At 38.2% G+C, this 18,214-nt stretch overlaps 1 protein-coding gene across 2 annotated transcripts in view; it reads left to right on the plus strand.

Moving 5' to 3' along the window:
• FREM2 (FRAS1 related extracellular matrix 2) overlaps positions 1 to 18,214 on the plus strand; it is a 162,769-nt gene that overhangs the window by 115,072 nt on the left and 29,483 nt on the right. For both annotated transcript variants that reach the window (XM_059378217.1, XM_059378216.1), the window contains exons 7-14: positions 4,638 to 4,787; positions 6,652 to 6,861; positions 8,265 to 8,462; positions 9,237 to 9,401; positions 9,803 to 9,985; positions 13,401 to 13,531; positions 15,615 to 15,773; positions 16,987 to 17,290. In XM_059378217.1, coding sequence (XP_059234200.1) covers positions 4,638 to 4,787; positions 6,652 to 6,861; positions 8,265 to 8,462; positions 9,237 to 9,401; positions 9,803 to 9,985; positions 13,401 to 13,531; positions 15,615 to 15,773; positions 16,987 to 17,290 — 1,500 coding nt within the window. The remainder of the gene's footprint in view (positions 1 to 4,637; positions 4,788 to 6,651; positions 6,862 to 8,264; positions 8,463 to 9,236; positions 9,402 to 9,802; positions 9,986 to 13,400; positions 13,532 to 15,614; positions 15,774 to 16,986; positions 17,291 to 18,214) is intronic.

Genomic DNA, 18,214 nt, shown 5'->3' on the forward strand with positions numbered 1-18,214 from the left:
GACATTCAAGACACTAGACTATTGAGCAGAAGGGGGACTAAAATGAGATCTAATGGTAAACTGAGACCAGAGGCTCCAGTGTCTTGTCAACCATGTTAAGGACTTTATGAACAATCTAAGAGCAGTGAGGAACATTGACAGGTTTTCTGTAGCTGGGTTACTATGATGAAATTTGTTTTGAGGGATGACCTTTTTGGGTAAGAGCCTGGTTAAGTGGGTGTGGGGGAGATTAAAATGGCAAGTGTGCTGGCCAGATCTAGGAAGGTGGCCCTTGAGCCCGAGAGAAACCAGGAGCAAGCAGCGGAGGTGACTCTCCTGACTCTTTGGAAGAAGTTTGCTGTGAGATGCCCAGGACCGAGGGGGCAGCTACCTATTAAGGTCCAGAGCTCAGAACAGAGACCTGAATTCTAAATAATTAGGGAAGTTTCTCTGTATTATTTTCAGCACTAAACCAAAAGACAGCAGGAAAGCTTGCATTTTGTTCCATTCTAAGCAAACATGTTCATTAGAACTACAAAGCTTCCTTGACTGATGGTCCGTGTACACGTGAGTAAATAAGATTTGGCTCCAGATAGCAATTACTACTGGCACCTATTTCTTTCATCTCATGAGACACAGTGTAATTGTAAACATCAATCTAGACACCATAGACTTAGCGGAAAAAAAAAAAGTTTACTTTTTCCCTGTGGGGAAAAACTTAAGTTATTTTCCCTTTGTCTTTGTTGTGGGTGTGTAAATGTGTCTTATATGGCTTGCCAAGCCTCTCATCAACCATATTTGTAGGAAACAGACAGGATCCTATCCCTGCTCTTTGTGGTGAAAGTATCCCACACCTGGAAAAGCATGTTAATTTTTTAAGTGTGTAAATTCTTTATAAGCGTGTTATTGTTTAATGAGCTAGCACAGACTCTTCTGTAGTCAGTATCTTCATCTGTGCCCTTTACAAGAGTAACACCACAAAGCATACACAGAATAGTTTGGCTTCCCTTATAAAATTCACTAGGCTAAATTAAAACCTCCCTTGAACTGCTCACACACACACACTATTTGGGCATAACTTATCTCGCCTCTGCAGAGGGAATAAGCATGCATTCTGGAGTGTCATTAACACATCCTGGAGTTGTGAGGAATAATGTGCAGGCTGCAGAATACATGACTTTGCTAGAATCTTCTCTCATTCCAGGTCACAGTACCAGCCACCGACTGTGTTCTCCATTAAGACTACGAACTTGTACAGAACAGTGCCTATTTGAGATCTGATTACAGAAGAAATAGGCTTTTCCTAAAGTACTTGAAGTTGTAATGTAGGTCTCTACAAAACTAAGGCAAAGGTCTGTAGTGAACTGTTAAGAGAAACCAAGCTCCTAGACAAAAACATGTTGCCAAAGAAAGGGGAGTTAAAATCTTGCTCAGAATTATAGTAATTTCCCAGAACAAGCAATTCTTCTGGATTCTGCGTAGGTATTCTTCAGCTATTGGCAGTCTTGGTTTATTTATCCTTCACTTCCTTTTACATGCTTATTAGCTACCCATTAAAAAGTTCCAGGAACATCTTGCCATTTATCTTAAGTGATTATGACTCAATTCACTGCTTGAAGGATTTTTTAACTCATTTATATTACATGAGATTCTGTCCAAATGGTAACAATCATAAACAATATTTAAGTTGTAGAGATTTTTGACAAGGTATTGAAAAACTGAAATAATAATAATGATTACTCTTTTCAGTTCTCTTTCAACTACACTGAAAAGATAGAGGTACTAATGTCTAGCCACTTATTTTTATTCAGATCCTAAGGAACTAGGCTGTTAACAAGAATTGTTTCCTATAAAAGCTATTGAAGTGTGTTTTAAGCTTATCATATTAATCACTCTGTACATTCACTGCAATGATTACAATTGATTAATAGATCGATTTTCTAGTTGTCATCAGTGAAGCATAGGAGGAATCACATAAATCTACCAATTTTCAACAAATTAATTTTAAGGAAATAAGTATCTTTTCTAATGCCTTCTATTGGTTGCTGTAGTAAAATTGAGAGTTTTAGAATTAAAACCTTTTTCCAGTTCCCATCTTTTCTTTCTGCGGGAAGTAGCAACATACTAAACAATAAACAATTATGATAATACTATTTGTATCAATTCACATAAATCATATTTTTATTACTTTGTTGCATATGCCAGATCCTCTCACCTCTCTGTCGTCTTCTCTCTCCCCCTCTCTGCCGCATACACCACCACACACACACACACACACACACACACACAAAACCACACACACCTATAAAGCATTTATGTCAGACACATAGTTCATGTTCTAAGATGGTAATTATTATCATTACTCTTTATGCTGATTGACATAATTTTCAGAGTACTACATAGGACTTACTAAAAATTTTTCCTTATATGAACTACCCATTAAACTATAACATAAAAATACTTGACACATTGTTGTTGTTGTTTTTTTGAAGATTTTTATGTATTTATTTGACAGAGAGATCACAAGTAGGCAGAGAGGCAGGCAGAGGGAGAGGGGGAAACAGGCTCCATGCTAAGCAGAGAGCCTGGTGTGGGGCTCGATCCCAGGATCCTGAGATCATGACCTGAGCCAAAAGCAGAGGCTTAACCCACTGAGCCACCCAGGTGCCCTTACTTGACACATTGTTGACAGAATGAGTCTAAACACACATATGTTTTGCTTCAGTTTGTCTCTGATATGTAGCTCATTCAGTGTTTAACAGCCTTAGTCCTTTACATGATTTAATTTGTCCCACTTCAATATATCTGAAGAGGAGGGAAATCGGAAGAAAGGAGGCGCTGTTGTGTAGGTCCCCCGCTCACCACCCTTCACGGCTCTCTCCCATGACTCAGAAACCTAACTTGTATGATGATATGGTTTGTCAGCAATGTGAAGAGACAGAGATCATGTTGGATACCGATGATCAAGCTTCCATAATAATGTTAAAAGCCTTTGAAAAAACACGGATGTGCCTGGTTTGGCCATCTGGTCAAAATAAGCATTTTCAGAGCTCTGTCTTCACCTTTGCCCCCTGCTTAGGTGTGAGAAATGTAAGGAATTTATCGGCTTGTATTTGAGGTCTGCCTTGACTAAGGTTAATAAACTAACACCTTTATCTGTACACCCACACACTCACTTGCCCTTACACTGTCCAAGTTGAAAAGATGAGAAGGAGGTGAAGTATGCCCTGGGCAGATTTATCACCCCGTGAACCGAAATATGCAAACAAAATGTCTAGGGTTGGTTTTATATTGTTCAAGAGTTCAGGGAAATTGCATGCTTTTTATTATGCCCCCCCCAATATGGAAGAACAAAGAAAACCTAATTTTCTAGTTTTAATAGAGGTAATTTATTTGGGTCAGAAAAATAAAGAATTTATGCTCCTTTTAAACAGTGCATCAAATGGATTGCCTTTGATTGTAAGCTGTGACTGTAGGGTTTTGCTTGATTTTTTTGTGTTTAGTAATTCAGTTAAATCCTCTGAAACATAATGGTCATCTCTTTAAGGGTCTTGTGTTTTATGAACATTGACAAACTATATGATTCTTTGAGACTCTGTCCTTTTGAGTTTTGTGAAACCAGACAGAGATAACTAAAATTTCTCAAGTCAAAGGGCTCTTATTCTGTGTCTACACTGAAATTAATTTATCTTTGTCAAGGTTTGGTTATAAAATAAACTCTCAGTGGGTGAAAATATACCCTCTATTATTTCTACACTTTCTTATGGGCTATGAATATTTCAAAGAAAGTTATTTTATAAGTCAGCTCATGAATTATCTCTCAATGTCCATTGTTACTCAGCTAATTTCTACCACTGTGACTTTTGGCAGCTGTCTTACACAGTAAGCTGTCAAACTGTCGGTCACAGGAGGAATCAGACAGAGTGATGATGATTGGATCAATTCATCACCAATACCAGAGAAAAACTCAGAGTCTCCAAAGCATGTGTCCTACCTTCATGACCAAAATCACATTGTTTTCATATATGTTTAAGACAAATCCCTTGGTAGGAGCTTATTTCTCTAGTGGATCCTCAGGTGGTATAAGGCACCCCCAAATCTCTGTAGGTAACCTACAATCGTGTCCTGGTCTCCCTAAAGCCTTCTGGTCTGGTAATTATATATATTTAGTTTAGTTGTGCCAATAGGTAGTAACTCTGCAGTAGTTATTATAGACTCAAATATGCTGGATTAAGGCCAAATGTAATGGACCAGAAGATGTTGTCTTGCAAAGTCTCCAGGTGACGATACAATGAGCAGTCGGACCAAAATTACCACATTTCAGCCTGCATGTTTTGTTTCCTTTGGGGTGTTATTTTACTTGCTAAACTGAACAGGAAGTACATTTAGAGCCACTTATAATCCCACAGATGGGGGACAAAGTAAACTCAAGCCTCAAAATGAGAATGTTCCACGAGGCACTTTTTGTTTTTCAGCAGAGATCTTTTGACCTGAAAACTATATAAATCTACAGATTAAAGGGATGTTACCTTATTGAAAGGAGAAAATATGATAGAAAAGAGTCAGTAAAATGAAGCTAACTCTTCTCTGAAATTCCACCAATTAGGCTTGAGGTGGGAAAAAAAATCACCCACCAGGGTACCGTTTCTTCTTCTCAGAACCTGTCTTCTACTTCGGCGACATCGAGTACCCTGTGGATGAGAGCGCTGGCTACGTGGAGGTGCGAGTGTGGAGAACAGGCACGGACCTATCCAGGTCTTCCAGTGTCACCGTGAGATCCCGGAAAACGGATCCTCCCTCTGCTGACGGTGAGCAGTTTCCTACAGCAGATCTTTTGATTGTTCCCCTGGGTTCAACTCAACTTGACACAAAATACTTGAATGCTAAACTACTTCACACCTCTGAAAGCAGTCTGGAAGAATGGAGCTTTTTCTGAAATTATTATTATATCATAGGTAAGTCTAGGTTCTGTGTATTACAGTATTTTCTCACTACTGTGAGAAAATACATTGAAAAGCCACAAATCAGAGGCTATGTTGCAAACATGTAAGTCAATGACCCTAAATCCTAATGCCTGTATTTACATGAATTTGGTTCTCTCCATTTGGCAAACCTAACATCATTGAATATTGTGGCATCGGTATGCACAAGATTGGTCATGCTGGCCACCCTCACAGAAATCTAATGATGTGTAAGTGTCGTGCAGATGTGCATCTCCAACTTGGTTCCCTTCCCTCCTCATTTTAACCAGATGCCCCCCAAAATAGTTCAGATCCGAAGGCTTTTCCACACACTTCATTATATAAGCTATGCTAGCCGGGATACGCTTGCCTTTTGTTCTGGAATTTACATCTCCAAAGAGTTGATCATAAAGTTTAGGATAAGCATGGGATTAGAAATTTCCTTTTTTTATCCCTTTTAAATTGCCAACAGAGTACACTTTCTTATGTGCACACACGTGCACACATACATACATGACACGCATGGCACATACTTATCACACGAAGCAAGCAGGGGCCATACCATGTAGTGGAACCAGCATGATGCTTTGCATGTAGTTAATGTCCAATAAGCATTTGATTCACCAAATTAGTTATTTTTAAGAAAAAATTCAAAGAGAGAGGTGAGAATAAAGATGAAGAAGCAGCAGAAAAGAGAAATACAAGAAGAACCACAAAGAGATTCAGAGATTTAAAACAATGAATTAAGGGCAGATACACTCATAGATGTGTATTCAGAAGTAAAGAGAATATATTTAAAATAAGAGTTAGAAGAACAGAAGTTACAAAAACAAAGAAGCAATAATATTAAACCCTTGTCACCCACTCCCAGTCTTTATGAATGTGGTGCCTAAAGATTGACTGACAGTTTTTTTTGTAACTACTTTAGACATAAATGGAGGTGTCAACATTAGGTTTGCACATCATGGTCTAAAATAATAAGCCAAAAATCATATTGTCTTTGAGAATAAAGGATTGTTCTCCTTGCCTGGGGTGAATGTGGGCGGATCATGCGGGACAAAAGTTTTTACCTGAAATGTGTTTCTTTAGCCAACAGGCAAAAAAAAACCACACCTAAGTAGTATATTCTCTTGTAGCTTTGGAAAGTAAATACAGATATTTAACTGATGTTAACAATATTTAAATGTATATATTTCATAGGTCATTTATGATAAACTTGATTTTTTAAACATTCTAATTTTATTTTATTTTTTCAATGTTCCAAGATTCGTTGTGCACCACACCCAGTGCTCCATGCAATACGTGCCCTCCTTAATACCCACCACCAGGCTCACCCATCCCCCTTCCCGTCTCCCCTCCAAAACCTTCAGTTTGTTTCTGATAGTCCACAGTCTCTCATGGCTCGTCAGACCTGATTTTTATTAACTCCATTCAAGAATTCCAAAATAAAGATAGAGAGATTATATAACTAAAGCTAAAATAACTCATTAGACATATATAAAATAAATTTCAGAACCTCATCTTTGTTCTACCATCTCGAAAACCAATATGATACTAATCCTTTGCATTTCATTAAATGTATTTACTGTAATGTTATACTGGTCTCTCTATTTTTTTTTAAAAAGAATACTAAATCTACATAATTTGCTTCTCATAATTTGGTTTAGTTTAGTCAGTCCCCCACTGAATAATTCTTTTGTTACCCATATAGCTGGAACGGACTACGTGGGAATCAGTCGGAATTTAGATTTCACACCTGGAGTCAACATGCAGACTGTTCGTGTTATCATCCTGGATGACATTGGGCAGCCGGTGCTGGAGGGAATTGAGAAATTTGAACTGGTGCTTCGTATGCCTATGAATGCTGCCCTCGGCGAGCCCAGCAAAGCCACAGTGTCCATAAATGATTCTGTCTCAGATTGTGAGTGTTTATTAATTTACAATGATGAGTAAATTTATAGGCTAGAGTTTATATACAGATGGAATGAAATGATGAACTGGGGTTTATATACATGTATAAGTTTGCTAGGGCTGCCATAACAAAGTGCTACAGACTCAGAAATTTCTCATCTCACAGTGCCAGAGGCTAGAAGTCCAAAATCAAGGTGTTGGCAGGGTTGGTTTCCTCTGAGGGCTGTGTGGGAAGGAGATGTTCCATGACTGTCTTTGGCTTGTAGATACCCATCTTGGCCCTTTGTGTCATTATATCTTCTCTGTGTGTCATGGTGTCTGAATTTCCCCTGTGTATAAAGACAGCAGTTCTATTAAGTTAGGGCTCAGTCTAATGACCTCATTTTTACTTGGTTACCTCAGTAAAGACCTCAAGTAAGGTCACATTTTCAGGTTGTGGGGGTTAGGACTTTAACCAATGAACTTGGAGGGGAAGCAATTCAACCCATAATGATACCCTGTCTGACCATGTCTTCATTCTGACCATTTTGATAAAATTAGGGAGTCCTTTCAAATTAAAAAAGTGAGATTGCCAGCAATATCCTGATTAAGTCTCAAGCGTTTCCTCACCATACATAGGTGGAACCATCCGTAATGGTCTTTTTCCACTTCTCAATGCAAGACTTTCTATCATCACCTACACCCAGACGCTCCTGAAATTTCCCTAATAAGGTGCCAAAAACATAGCTCTAAGACAAGCAGCTGCTGGACAAATGGTAGGGCTCTCTGACACATCCTCAGAAAGGATTCTGAATAATTTTCAACCATGATGATCTTGACATTGCTTAGGAGAGTGTAACCTGTTGTTAATGAGACCTATATTTAATTCACCCCTCATCAGTATCACTTAAATATATACATAATATTCATTTTCAAAAATGTTTTATATATATATTTACATTATAGATATAAAATACTATATTCATTATCAACATTTCTAACATGGTCTGCATAAACTATGCTTCTAATTGTGTCACAATTTTGAGTGTTATTTGAAAATTATTCAGAAATTATTCAGAAATTTCAAAAATTCTGAAAGGCTCATGATTAAGCAATCAGATCAGCAATGTATCTGCATATAGATACAGATATCTCAAAGTTTCTGGGTTTTTTTCTACTGTTTAGCATTTCCCTGCATCTGCCTGGGAAATAGAGCCATAAAATAGAGCCAAATTTCAAAGATAAGGAAATCAAAACCATTTATTTAAGTGATTTGCCTAAGGCCAACACATTGTTAAGTGACTAGGTAGAAATTGGAATCCCAATTCTCACTTCTGTTTCATTACTCTTTCCACTAAATCTTGCTTTCTGAAATACTATTTTCCTTAAGGAAATTTCCGGTCACCTTGATCCATATGTTTGTTTGCTTTGCAGTGCCTAAGATGCAGTTCAAAGAACGAGTATATACTGGCAACGAAAATGACGGGCAGATTGTTGCAGTGATCCACAGGAGTGGAGACCTTCACTACGAGTCTTCCGTGAGATGCTACACACGGCAGGGTTCTGCGCAGGTGATGACAGACTTTGAGGAACGTCCAAACACAGATAGCTCCATCATCACGTTTCTCCCTGGTAAGGTGGAGCTTGACATTTTTATTTGGAATTTGAGAAAGCCAAATTGCTGATGAGAAATACATATCGGGAAAATATACCTTCTTGACCTCAACAAGCTTATGATGTGGTTTTGTGTGCACTGTGTGATAGTGAGATGGAATAGATCGAATCAACATCTTTTTGGTGTCCGTAATTTATGAATTGATTTCCAGGGATGTGCAGTATTGTTTATTCAGAGCGTATGTGGTGGTATAGCGAATGTGTAGATTTCGCAATACTGGGATACTGTGTTCAAGTGAGAGAAATGAAAGGAAATAGAGATCACACTTTTAATATGAATTCAGAGCCTTAAACTGTTCGATCACTGTGATCCAGTAATTGTACTAGAAACTAGTCCTGTGATCAAGTTAACTCTGATCATCCTGTGCAAGGTGGGTAAATTTGCTTCCTAATCATAATGCCAGAAATTCATACATAAAATTGGTACTTGCTCTTTATCACTTATTTTCTAAGATGGCTGACAGAACTTAAAAACAGACACTGGAGAAATTTCCCATACAGATAGGGGGTTTCACTGCATATGTTCAAACATTTAGTCATTCATTCAGCAAGTATTTATTGGGGGCTTATTACACACACATTCTTTGTACCTTTAGTTCAGCAGGGGAAAAGACAATATCCTCAAGGTCTGGTCCTTATGTTCTAGTAGCGCACGTATCCTTTGGGGCCTGCGATGTAATTGGGATGTCATGAAGCGATGTAACTGACGTGCTGTCATTATCATTGGTCCAGGTGAGACTGAAAAGCCTTGTGTCCTTGAACTGATGGATGACAAACTCTATGAGGAGGTCGAGGAGCTCCGCCTGGTTCTTGGCACTCCACAAAGCAACTCCCCCTTTGGGGCTGCAGTTGGGGAACAAAATGAAACTTTGATAAGAATCCAAGATGACGCCGATAGTAAGAAGTTATTTCTCATCCTCACCTGTAAATTGGGAATTGAAACCCATCTATGTTAATATTTTAGGTGGCCCAGAAAATAAACCTCAGTCTTTCAAGGGTTTTAAAGCAATTGAGAAATAGGAAAAAGGACTAAGACAAATGGGGAACCAAATAGACCATGAAAATTAGAAGTTGATTTGGAAAATATGCCTTACACCTAATGTTAAATTGCATATGTTCATACCCTCTGTACGGTGGTGGTAGCCCTGGGCCAGCAGTTTCTCCCTCCCCTCCCACTCTCCAGGACCCACTCCTGTAAGACTGATGGCACACAGAGGTCACCTGGAGTACATGTCTTTTATTTTTATGTAAAGCATTTCCTTTACATTTTAGTTTGTCCATGTTTCCCACAATTTTAGAGACTGTGATTAAATTTGGAGAAACCAAATTTAGCGTCAGTGAACCCAAAGAACTGGGACAGTCGGTGGTTGTAAAAATTCCAGTGATTCGCCAAGGAGATACTTCAAAGGTTTCCATTGTGAGAGTCCACACCAAGGATGGCTCCGCTACCTCTGGAGAAGATTATCACCCTGTGTCAGAAGGTATGGGGGTTCTCAGGGCCTGTCCCCAGGTGGGTGGTGCCCACACTCTATACTGGCTCTGGTGCCCTTGAGAGGAAGAAGAGAAATCTCCAACTGAAATAAAAATAGACATATTCCTTTACATTAATCTCCATCAGAAAAATAATGGCAGTAGAATTTAGTTCCAGAATTTTCCTTTTTGACTTACAGGGTTTATGCTTGAGGACTTAGAGAAATTTTCAGTAGACTAGATGACCTTTTGTTCTGAGTCTACTTTTACTAAGAGGCTTTACCTTCATTATGGTAAGCCGCTACTAAATTATACCTATTCTAGAATATACTAGTACACTGAAAATATGCATGGTTACTGAGATAGTTTTTAGTTCATAGAACATCAATGATTTAAAACTTCAAGGCAGAAAATTTTGTGTTAATGGAAAGCAGTAAGAGTCTGGTGGAATGCTACCCCAAAAGACCATGGATTATCTGGGCCTTAGGATTTCATTATGGGTGCTTTTCATCCATCCCCCTCCTTCTTCAAATTTTTCGACTATTTCACCATTTATTTTTAAAGTTTCTCTCTCTATATATATGGATTATCTGCTGATAGAATAGATGTAAACTGATGTACTAGGTTAAGTTTATAAATTATGTCGAGTTCTACTTATCCACTTTGTTTCTAGTTTCGTACTTCTTACTACCAACAATCTTTAGTTCTTGATTGTAAAGCTACAGACATTCATCTTGATCTTGTAACTTGTGAAAAAAAAAAATTTAGAAAGGTTTTACTAAGTCCGTAATAAAGTTGATGAGACAAGAGGGAAAAAACCATCTTCTGCAAAGGAGCTTGTTTTATTTGCGTCTATGGTAAAAAGTTTGACTACTGTAGAGTTTCAAAGTTATCCTCAGAATATTCTCTGTGCAGAGAAAGATAATATATTTGAAAGAAATCACATACAACCCAAAAGAGGAGAAACACTGATTAGCCACTAAATTAGAAAAATCTAAAATCAGTCTTTCTATAATGAGCAAGAGCAAGCTTTACATGAAGGAAACATTTTCTAAAGATGGGCAATATGACCTTTAACAGAAAATGTTTTTCTTAGGAACAAAATAATTCTTTTTGCTGAAGGATAAATAAAAATTATACCTCTGTGGTAAACTGACCAATGAAGTCAGAAAAAGGTTAAATGGCAGGAAATCAGCTTATGTCTCTTTTATCCCATAAATGTAAACATGCTATTTATAATGCTTATGATAAAAATTTAATCTCTTCTGACCCATATTCTAATTTCTCCCTTATGGTGAAAATTGAGGTCAGTCTCTTAAAAATAAACAGAAATAATAAAGATAGAAGAAAACTTGAAATATTTTTGTGTTAAAAATATCTAAAATGACAGATAAAGACTAAAGTAATTGAGGAGACTTAACTATTTTATCATCTAATCTGCATACTGTAAGAAAACAACAATTTAAATATTTAAGGGATGCCTGTGTGGCTCAGTCCATTGAGCATAAGCGTCTGACTCTTAGTTTCAGCTCAGGTCAGGATCTCAGGATCCTGGATCAAGCCCTGCATTGGGCTCCTCTCTCAGGGGGTGTTTGCTTGTCGCCCTACACCACCCACCCCCACTCATGCTCTAGCTCTCCTTCCCTCTCTCACATAAATAAATTAATTAAATTTTTAGTAAATAAATAAATATTTAAAATAAATACTTAAGCTTTTAACCTCTAAGAAATTGGGTTTCTATAATTCTGGGGCTTATAAAATTTGAATGCTTACAGGGTAAGACAAGCAATGAATGAAGGAAATATGAAGGGGAAATGACAAGATAGGAATATTATTGAACCAGAAAATCCATTCCCTGCTGAGAAAAGCCTAATATTGTCCTAGCCAGCCAACATTGGCCAGGCAGGAAAATACAAAAAATAACTTTAAGTATTTTCTTATGAAATCCTCAGATATTTTTGGTTTTAGAAATGAATGTTCTCTTATTTTTATTTTTATGTTTTTAAGAAGGAGAAAGTGTGCAAATGGGGAGGAGACGCAGAGGGGAAGAGAGATTCATAAGCAAGCTTCACACCCAGCATGGAGTCTGACCTGGGGCTCAGTGTCAGAACCCTGAGATCATGACCTGAGCCAAAATCAAGAGTCAATGCTTAACCGACTGAGCCACACAGGCACCCCTAGAAATTTTCTAATGAAATTTCTAAATTTCTAATGAAATGTCACACAAGTCCAACCAAACAAATTAGTGGGCCAGAAATGAACAGATGTTTTCATCCTCTGATATAAGAACCTGAAATCCTCTTAGGGTATGAAAAATCTAAGACTAATAAACTCGAAGAACACGCAAAGCTAATGTGGAAAGTGGCTATATCTAGAAACAGAACTCATTTTAAAGAGGAATCTGGCTCACTCAATTTTAAAGAAAAAAATCTTTTTCATAATTGACAATAAAAAATAGAAGTAGCAGAAGAAAAACACATTGGAGACACATTTTCTTCTGCCACATTTTAAAGGATTTATAATTTAGAATTATAATGATTGAACTTCAGTTACACCAAAACCAGCATCTGCTATCTTCTCTAATTAGAACAATTATGCATTATATTTTTTAATTTCTCTTCTGAGCCAGTTTTTCAAGAGGTATAGTAAAACTAAGAAAAGAGTTTATCCAAGTCTCATGGTATAGGCAGCTGCTGACTCTTGAGTTCAATAAAATCAATTAATCTTTAATGTTTTAAGACTTTTGAAATGACTCGTTTAAAAAAGGGGCTCTCATAATTGAGTTTAACTTTGATGACAATGAAGCAAACGTTTTTAGAGAGGAGGGACAGGATTAAGGAGAGCATACCATTCACATTTGTCCAAAAAACTTTTAAATTTCCAAAATTAACATCAACAATAGAGGAAGTCTTTTTAAAATATAATTTGGTTATAATATTAAAAAGCTCAACAATTTTATATCCACCTTCAAATATATATATATATATATATATAAAATGCAAATTCAATTCACACTCCATAATACCTCCAATTGTAGTCACCTGATTTGTGTCCTCCAGGTTCAGAAATTTTGGAAACGAGAGGCTGGTTTAATCTGGTTATGCCTCAGTATTAGAACCGTTGATCTGTTCCACAACTCAGTATTTTTTCAAACGGTTGGTCAACAAATCAATTTAGCAGCTTCTGCTTAGAATTTTCTTCAGATGAAATGGAACAGAAAATATTCAGATACAAAGCATACAGTAAAAATAAGTGATGTTTTTCAAACTGGTGATTCTATTTTATTCACGCACGCACGCACACACAAATATACTGGGCCACAGTGTACAATGTTTTCCTCATTGTGAGTCACTGTCAAGAAAGCTTGACAAAAATTTCACATATTCCTATAAGAAAGACTTAAATCTGTGATTTTTGCATTTGTAGAAATTGAGTTTAAGGAGGGAGAAACCCAGCATATTGTTAACATTGAAGTAATCTTCGATGGCATCAGAGAGATGAGAGAGGCCTTCACCGTTCACCTAAAACCTGATGAGAACATGGTAGCAGAGACACAGGTAAGTACTGAGATGGATACAAGTTCAGGGCGAGCTGGGGCATCTGGGTGGTTTAAGTGTCTGCCTTAGCTCAGGTCATGATCCCAGGGTCCTGGGATCGAGCCTCACCTCAGGTTCTCTACTCAGCAGGGAGTCTGCTTCTCCCTCTCACTTTCCCTCTGTGCTCTCCTCCCCTCTCTCAAATAAATAATAAATCTTTAAAAAAGAAATCAGGACCAGCATTTGAATCTGGGAAAATGCATATAAGCATCACATAATGTACAATAGACTACTGGGATTTTGTGCAAGCCTTTATAAAGGCTTCTTTTTGTGCATAATCTTTTTTCACCTCATAAATAAATTTTGTACGTATTACTCTTTCTTTGAAAAATCATGTGTGTAGAACTAAGGGACTAGAGTCACTGAGCCCCACATCAGCCCACTTAGTTTTCTCATTTCAGTTGGCAACCTCTGAATTTGAGATTCATTTCCAGAGAGTAAGCATCATCTCGACACAAAGATGAGACTATGAATTCAGGGCTACTGCTCATTAAGACATACATTTTAATCCACAACATGGTTTGCTAACCTCAGAATTACCACCACTAGTCCTAGCTTTATCAGCTTGATGTCCAGAGCCTCAGTGACCAAATGCTATGGTCCTAACACTGATATTCTGTCCTTATTAAATTGATGTGTCATCAACCAGATTTTCTTCAAGGTAAACATTTTCCACAGAATTTTGATCTTTAAACCTTAAATAATTTTTAAAACTAAATAATTTTAGGCACAGACCAATGTTTATAATATCTGTACTTAAATTTACTCTAGCTCTTTTATTATTTATTTTACTGTTAGTGTGAGATTGAATTAGGAAAATTTTTTTTTAAGATTTTATTTATTTATTTGACAGACAAAGATCACAAGTAGGCAGAGCAGTAGGCAGAGAGCAGGGGAAGCAGGCTCCCTGCTGAGCAGACAGCCTGAAGTGGAACTTGATCCCACGACCCTGGGATCGTGACCTGAGCCGAAGGCAGAGGCTTATTAACCCACTGAGCCACCCAGGAGCCCCATGAATTACAGAGATTTTTATCCCTTAAATATTTCTTATCGTTTTTTAATCTTTACTACTTGATGGTATTTCTTGCTGTAGTTCCTTACTTTTTTTAAGTCATATTTATAATTCAAAACACATACATTTTTTATAAGTCTTGATCACATTAAAAATAATTCTTTTAGTGTTATTTTTATGGAGCACTGTATTAAACTCTTTGGGGGGGGTGAAAGGAACAGAGATTCATTCAAATTCGCTTCAAGTGATAACAACTTTTTTATAAATGCAAGTAAATAAAGATTTGGAAACTGTGATATATGAGATATTGGAAGGTTATTCAGGAGCTAAGACAAATTTATCAGCAAGGTGTCTTGGCACCTTACCAATAGATGTTCCTAGAATGCTCTCCTCTCTGTGACTCAGTGTCTCATTCTGCCCCGTTTAGGCTGTGCTTCTGGTCTCTGCTCATTTTTTTAAATTTTTACTTAAATTCAATTTAGTTAACATACAGTGCATTATTGGTTTCAGGAGTAGAATTAAGTGATTCATCAGTTGCATACAACACCCAATGCTCATTCCATCAAGTGCCCTCCTTAATGGTAGTCTCTGCTCATTGAAAGCCTTGATTTTCACTGGCATCCACATCAGCATGGCTATGCTATCACATGACCCCTAGGATTTGCTTTCTCCCAGCCTATCATTCAGCATTCTTCTCCTGAGAAACTAACTGGCTTTTTCATGGATCTTCCATGCCATAACCCAAGACAGATGCAGCCACTATCATCACAATTTAGAGAAAAAAATAGAACCCAAATACCTCATGTGATGCCCTGGAGTCGTGTACCCTCCCCTTCCTAGTGCCATAAGACATGTCCAGGGTGTCAGTGTCACCTAGACAAACCACAAAAGGCCTGTCACCCTGCTGGGGCTCTGTGTGTGACAGTTTTCATCATAATGAAGCCAGGAGCTCGTCTAGCTTGTCTGCTGTGCAGTAGAAACTCCTAGAGCCTAATATTATGATAATCACAGATAATTATCTTTTCCTTGTAGGTGACCAAAGCCATTGTGTATATAGAAGAAATGAACAGCATGGCAGATGTCACTTTTCCTTCTGTCCCTCAGATTGTGTCATTACTGATGTATGATGACACTTCCAGAGCTAAAGATAGTGCTGGACCCGTGTCTGGCTATCCTGTCATCTGTATCACAGTGAGTAGGAAATTAACAAAATCGAGAAAAATTGTAAAATAGCTAGTTAAAATAATTATAGATGTTAACCAATAGAGCATTGGCTTTGCCACGAAGAAATGAAAGTGGAAATACTACAAGGTATAAGGTTTGAACTTTGGATAGAAAAATAGCACGTTAATCAAATAAAGCTTCCATTTTCCTTTCTTATCCAACAGAGATAATTAACTGATGTGTAACAGTGTGTTATCTCAGGATCTGCCATTGATAGAAAAATAAATAAGGGTTGAACTCTGCACTCAAGGAACTTAAAAATAAAGAAGAGAAAAATATATGGGAATCAGTCACTCTACCAGAGGGCAAGCTGTGATCATTACCATGAGCAGGTCACCAGCCAACTCAAGCTGTAGCTCCGTGGGTGAGGCGAGGCTTGGGTCACTCCTTATGAGGAATTTCAACAGTTTAAGAGTCAGACAAGCGGATGCCAGTCCAGGAAGAAGGGATTACAACACAAGGGACATCTAGAAGAATAGTATTGAAAAATGGCATATTGGTTATTACTTTTTTCCTTGCCTTTTCTTGACTGAGATGTACTTATTTTTCTCTAACAATAGCCCTGGTAGCATGACCTACATCTAACAGGCACCCAATAAATGTTCATTGAATTAACAAACCAGCGTAATAATTTGGTGCCAAGTTATAGAGGTTTCTACATGTGATATTAAGGACCGTGAGCTTTATTGGTGGGAAAGCAGAGGGTTCTTGGGCAGAAGAATGGTGTGAGAAGAGGAGTGCCACTCGCGGCAGGGTGACTAGACTAGGAAGACCCTGAATGAGATGAGAGGTGATGCTAGAAGTGGGAAGGAAGGCGGCCACGTAAACACTGCAAAAGAAGAATCAGCCAAAGTCACTGACCCACTGGAAGTGGGCGGCAAGGTGAGAGAGAAGAGGGAGGCTGGGATGGAGAAAAAATAGGAATGATTTGGGGTCTCAGAGATTCATGAGATGATGCAGAGAATAAGTTTATGTGTATCAAGTTAAAGTGGAAGTGTCCAGGAGGCTGTTTGAAGCCAGAGTGCATGCCGTTAGGACTAGAACAGAAATGTGAGGGTTGCATGAAAGGCATGTAGCAGTGGGAAAAAGCACCAGGGAAAGCACGAGTCTAGAGCACTGGGGAGACCTAACTTCCACACTGTTCTATTCTGTGGTCCCGACAGTTATTTGTTTCCCATAGGCTTGCAACCCTAAATACTCAGACTATGACAAAACGGGCTCTATTTGTGCAAGTGAGAACATCAACGACACCTTGACCCGCTATCGATGGCTAACCAGCGCACCCGCTGGCCCTGATGGCGTCACCAGCCCCATGAGAGAAGTGGACTTTGACACCTTTTTTACGTCATCCAAGATGATCACCTTAGACTCCATATACTTCCAGCCTGGCTCCAGGGTGCAGTGCGCGGCCCGTGCTGTGAATGCCGACGGCAATGAGGGCCTGGAGCTGATGAGCCCTATTGTCACCATTGGCAGAGAAGAAGGTAATGCGCTGCCACTTTCTCATGAAGACTGCCAAAATACCAGGGAGTACTATCAATACCTGATCTTTGGTTACTAGTTCTTCCAAATGCACTCTTGAATATTCATCAAATACTTAAAAGATGACATCCATTTTTACAAAAATATTCTTCAAAAAAATAAAAATGTATTCATTCCACTTTTTTTTTTTTGACCACCTGTTGTATGTCAGACTTGAGGCTTTCTGCTGGCACTCAGGAAAAGGAAGCCCAAACTCTTGTTCTCAGGGAGTTCAACTCAGGCTGAGAACACAGATAGATTTTAGTCTGGACAAGGCACAGTGAAAGTGACTAGTTCTACCCTGAGAGAGTCAGGAAACAGGAATCTCGAAAAGAGCTGAGAAAAAAAAAAAAAAAAAAAAAAAAAAGCCTGAGCAGTGAATCATAGAAGCATGAAAGTACACAAAATATTCTGGAAACTATAAGCAGAGAAATGGGGAAGCAGGTGAAAGAGAGAGTAGAGAGGAGATGAAGCAGGATGGTATGCAAAGGTCAGATCTGGACAACGTGGCTCCTGTGTGATGAGCTGGTGGTTGCCCCAGCAGGAATTTGCTGGGTACAGGGAGAGAGGAATGACCATCGGGTGGAGAGGTATCTACAAGTGCCCACAACTTGTGATTATAAGAGAGGTTGTGTCCAGGGCTGGAGCCCAGATACACCAGGCGTGAGAATAGACTGTAGCTCAAGCAACACTGAGAAGACAAGAAATCAACTTTATAAACTAGTCCTTCACTCTGCAGAAGAACTTTCAAGTTAGACTTTTTTTAAGTTTTAATTGTTTTCAAGTTAGATTTTTAAAATAAGAGTGTGTTTATAAGATTTCGTTTTTAAAACTTTATCTGCATACAGTGGTTCAGAAGTATATTTGTTGGATAAAGAAAAGTTATT

This window comes from Mustela nigripes, chromosome 15 (assembly GCF_022355385.1).
Source record: "Mustela nigripes isolate SB6536 chromosome 15, MUSNIG.SB6536, whole genome shotgun sequence".
Taxonomy (NCBI): domain Eukaryota; kingdom Metazoa; phylum Chordata; class Mammalia; order Carnivora; family Mustelidae; genus Mustela; species Mustela nigripes.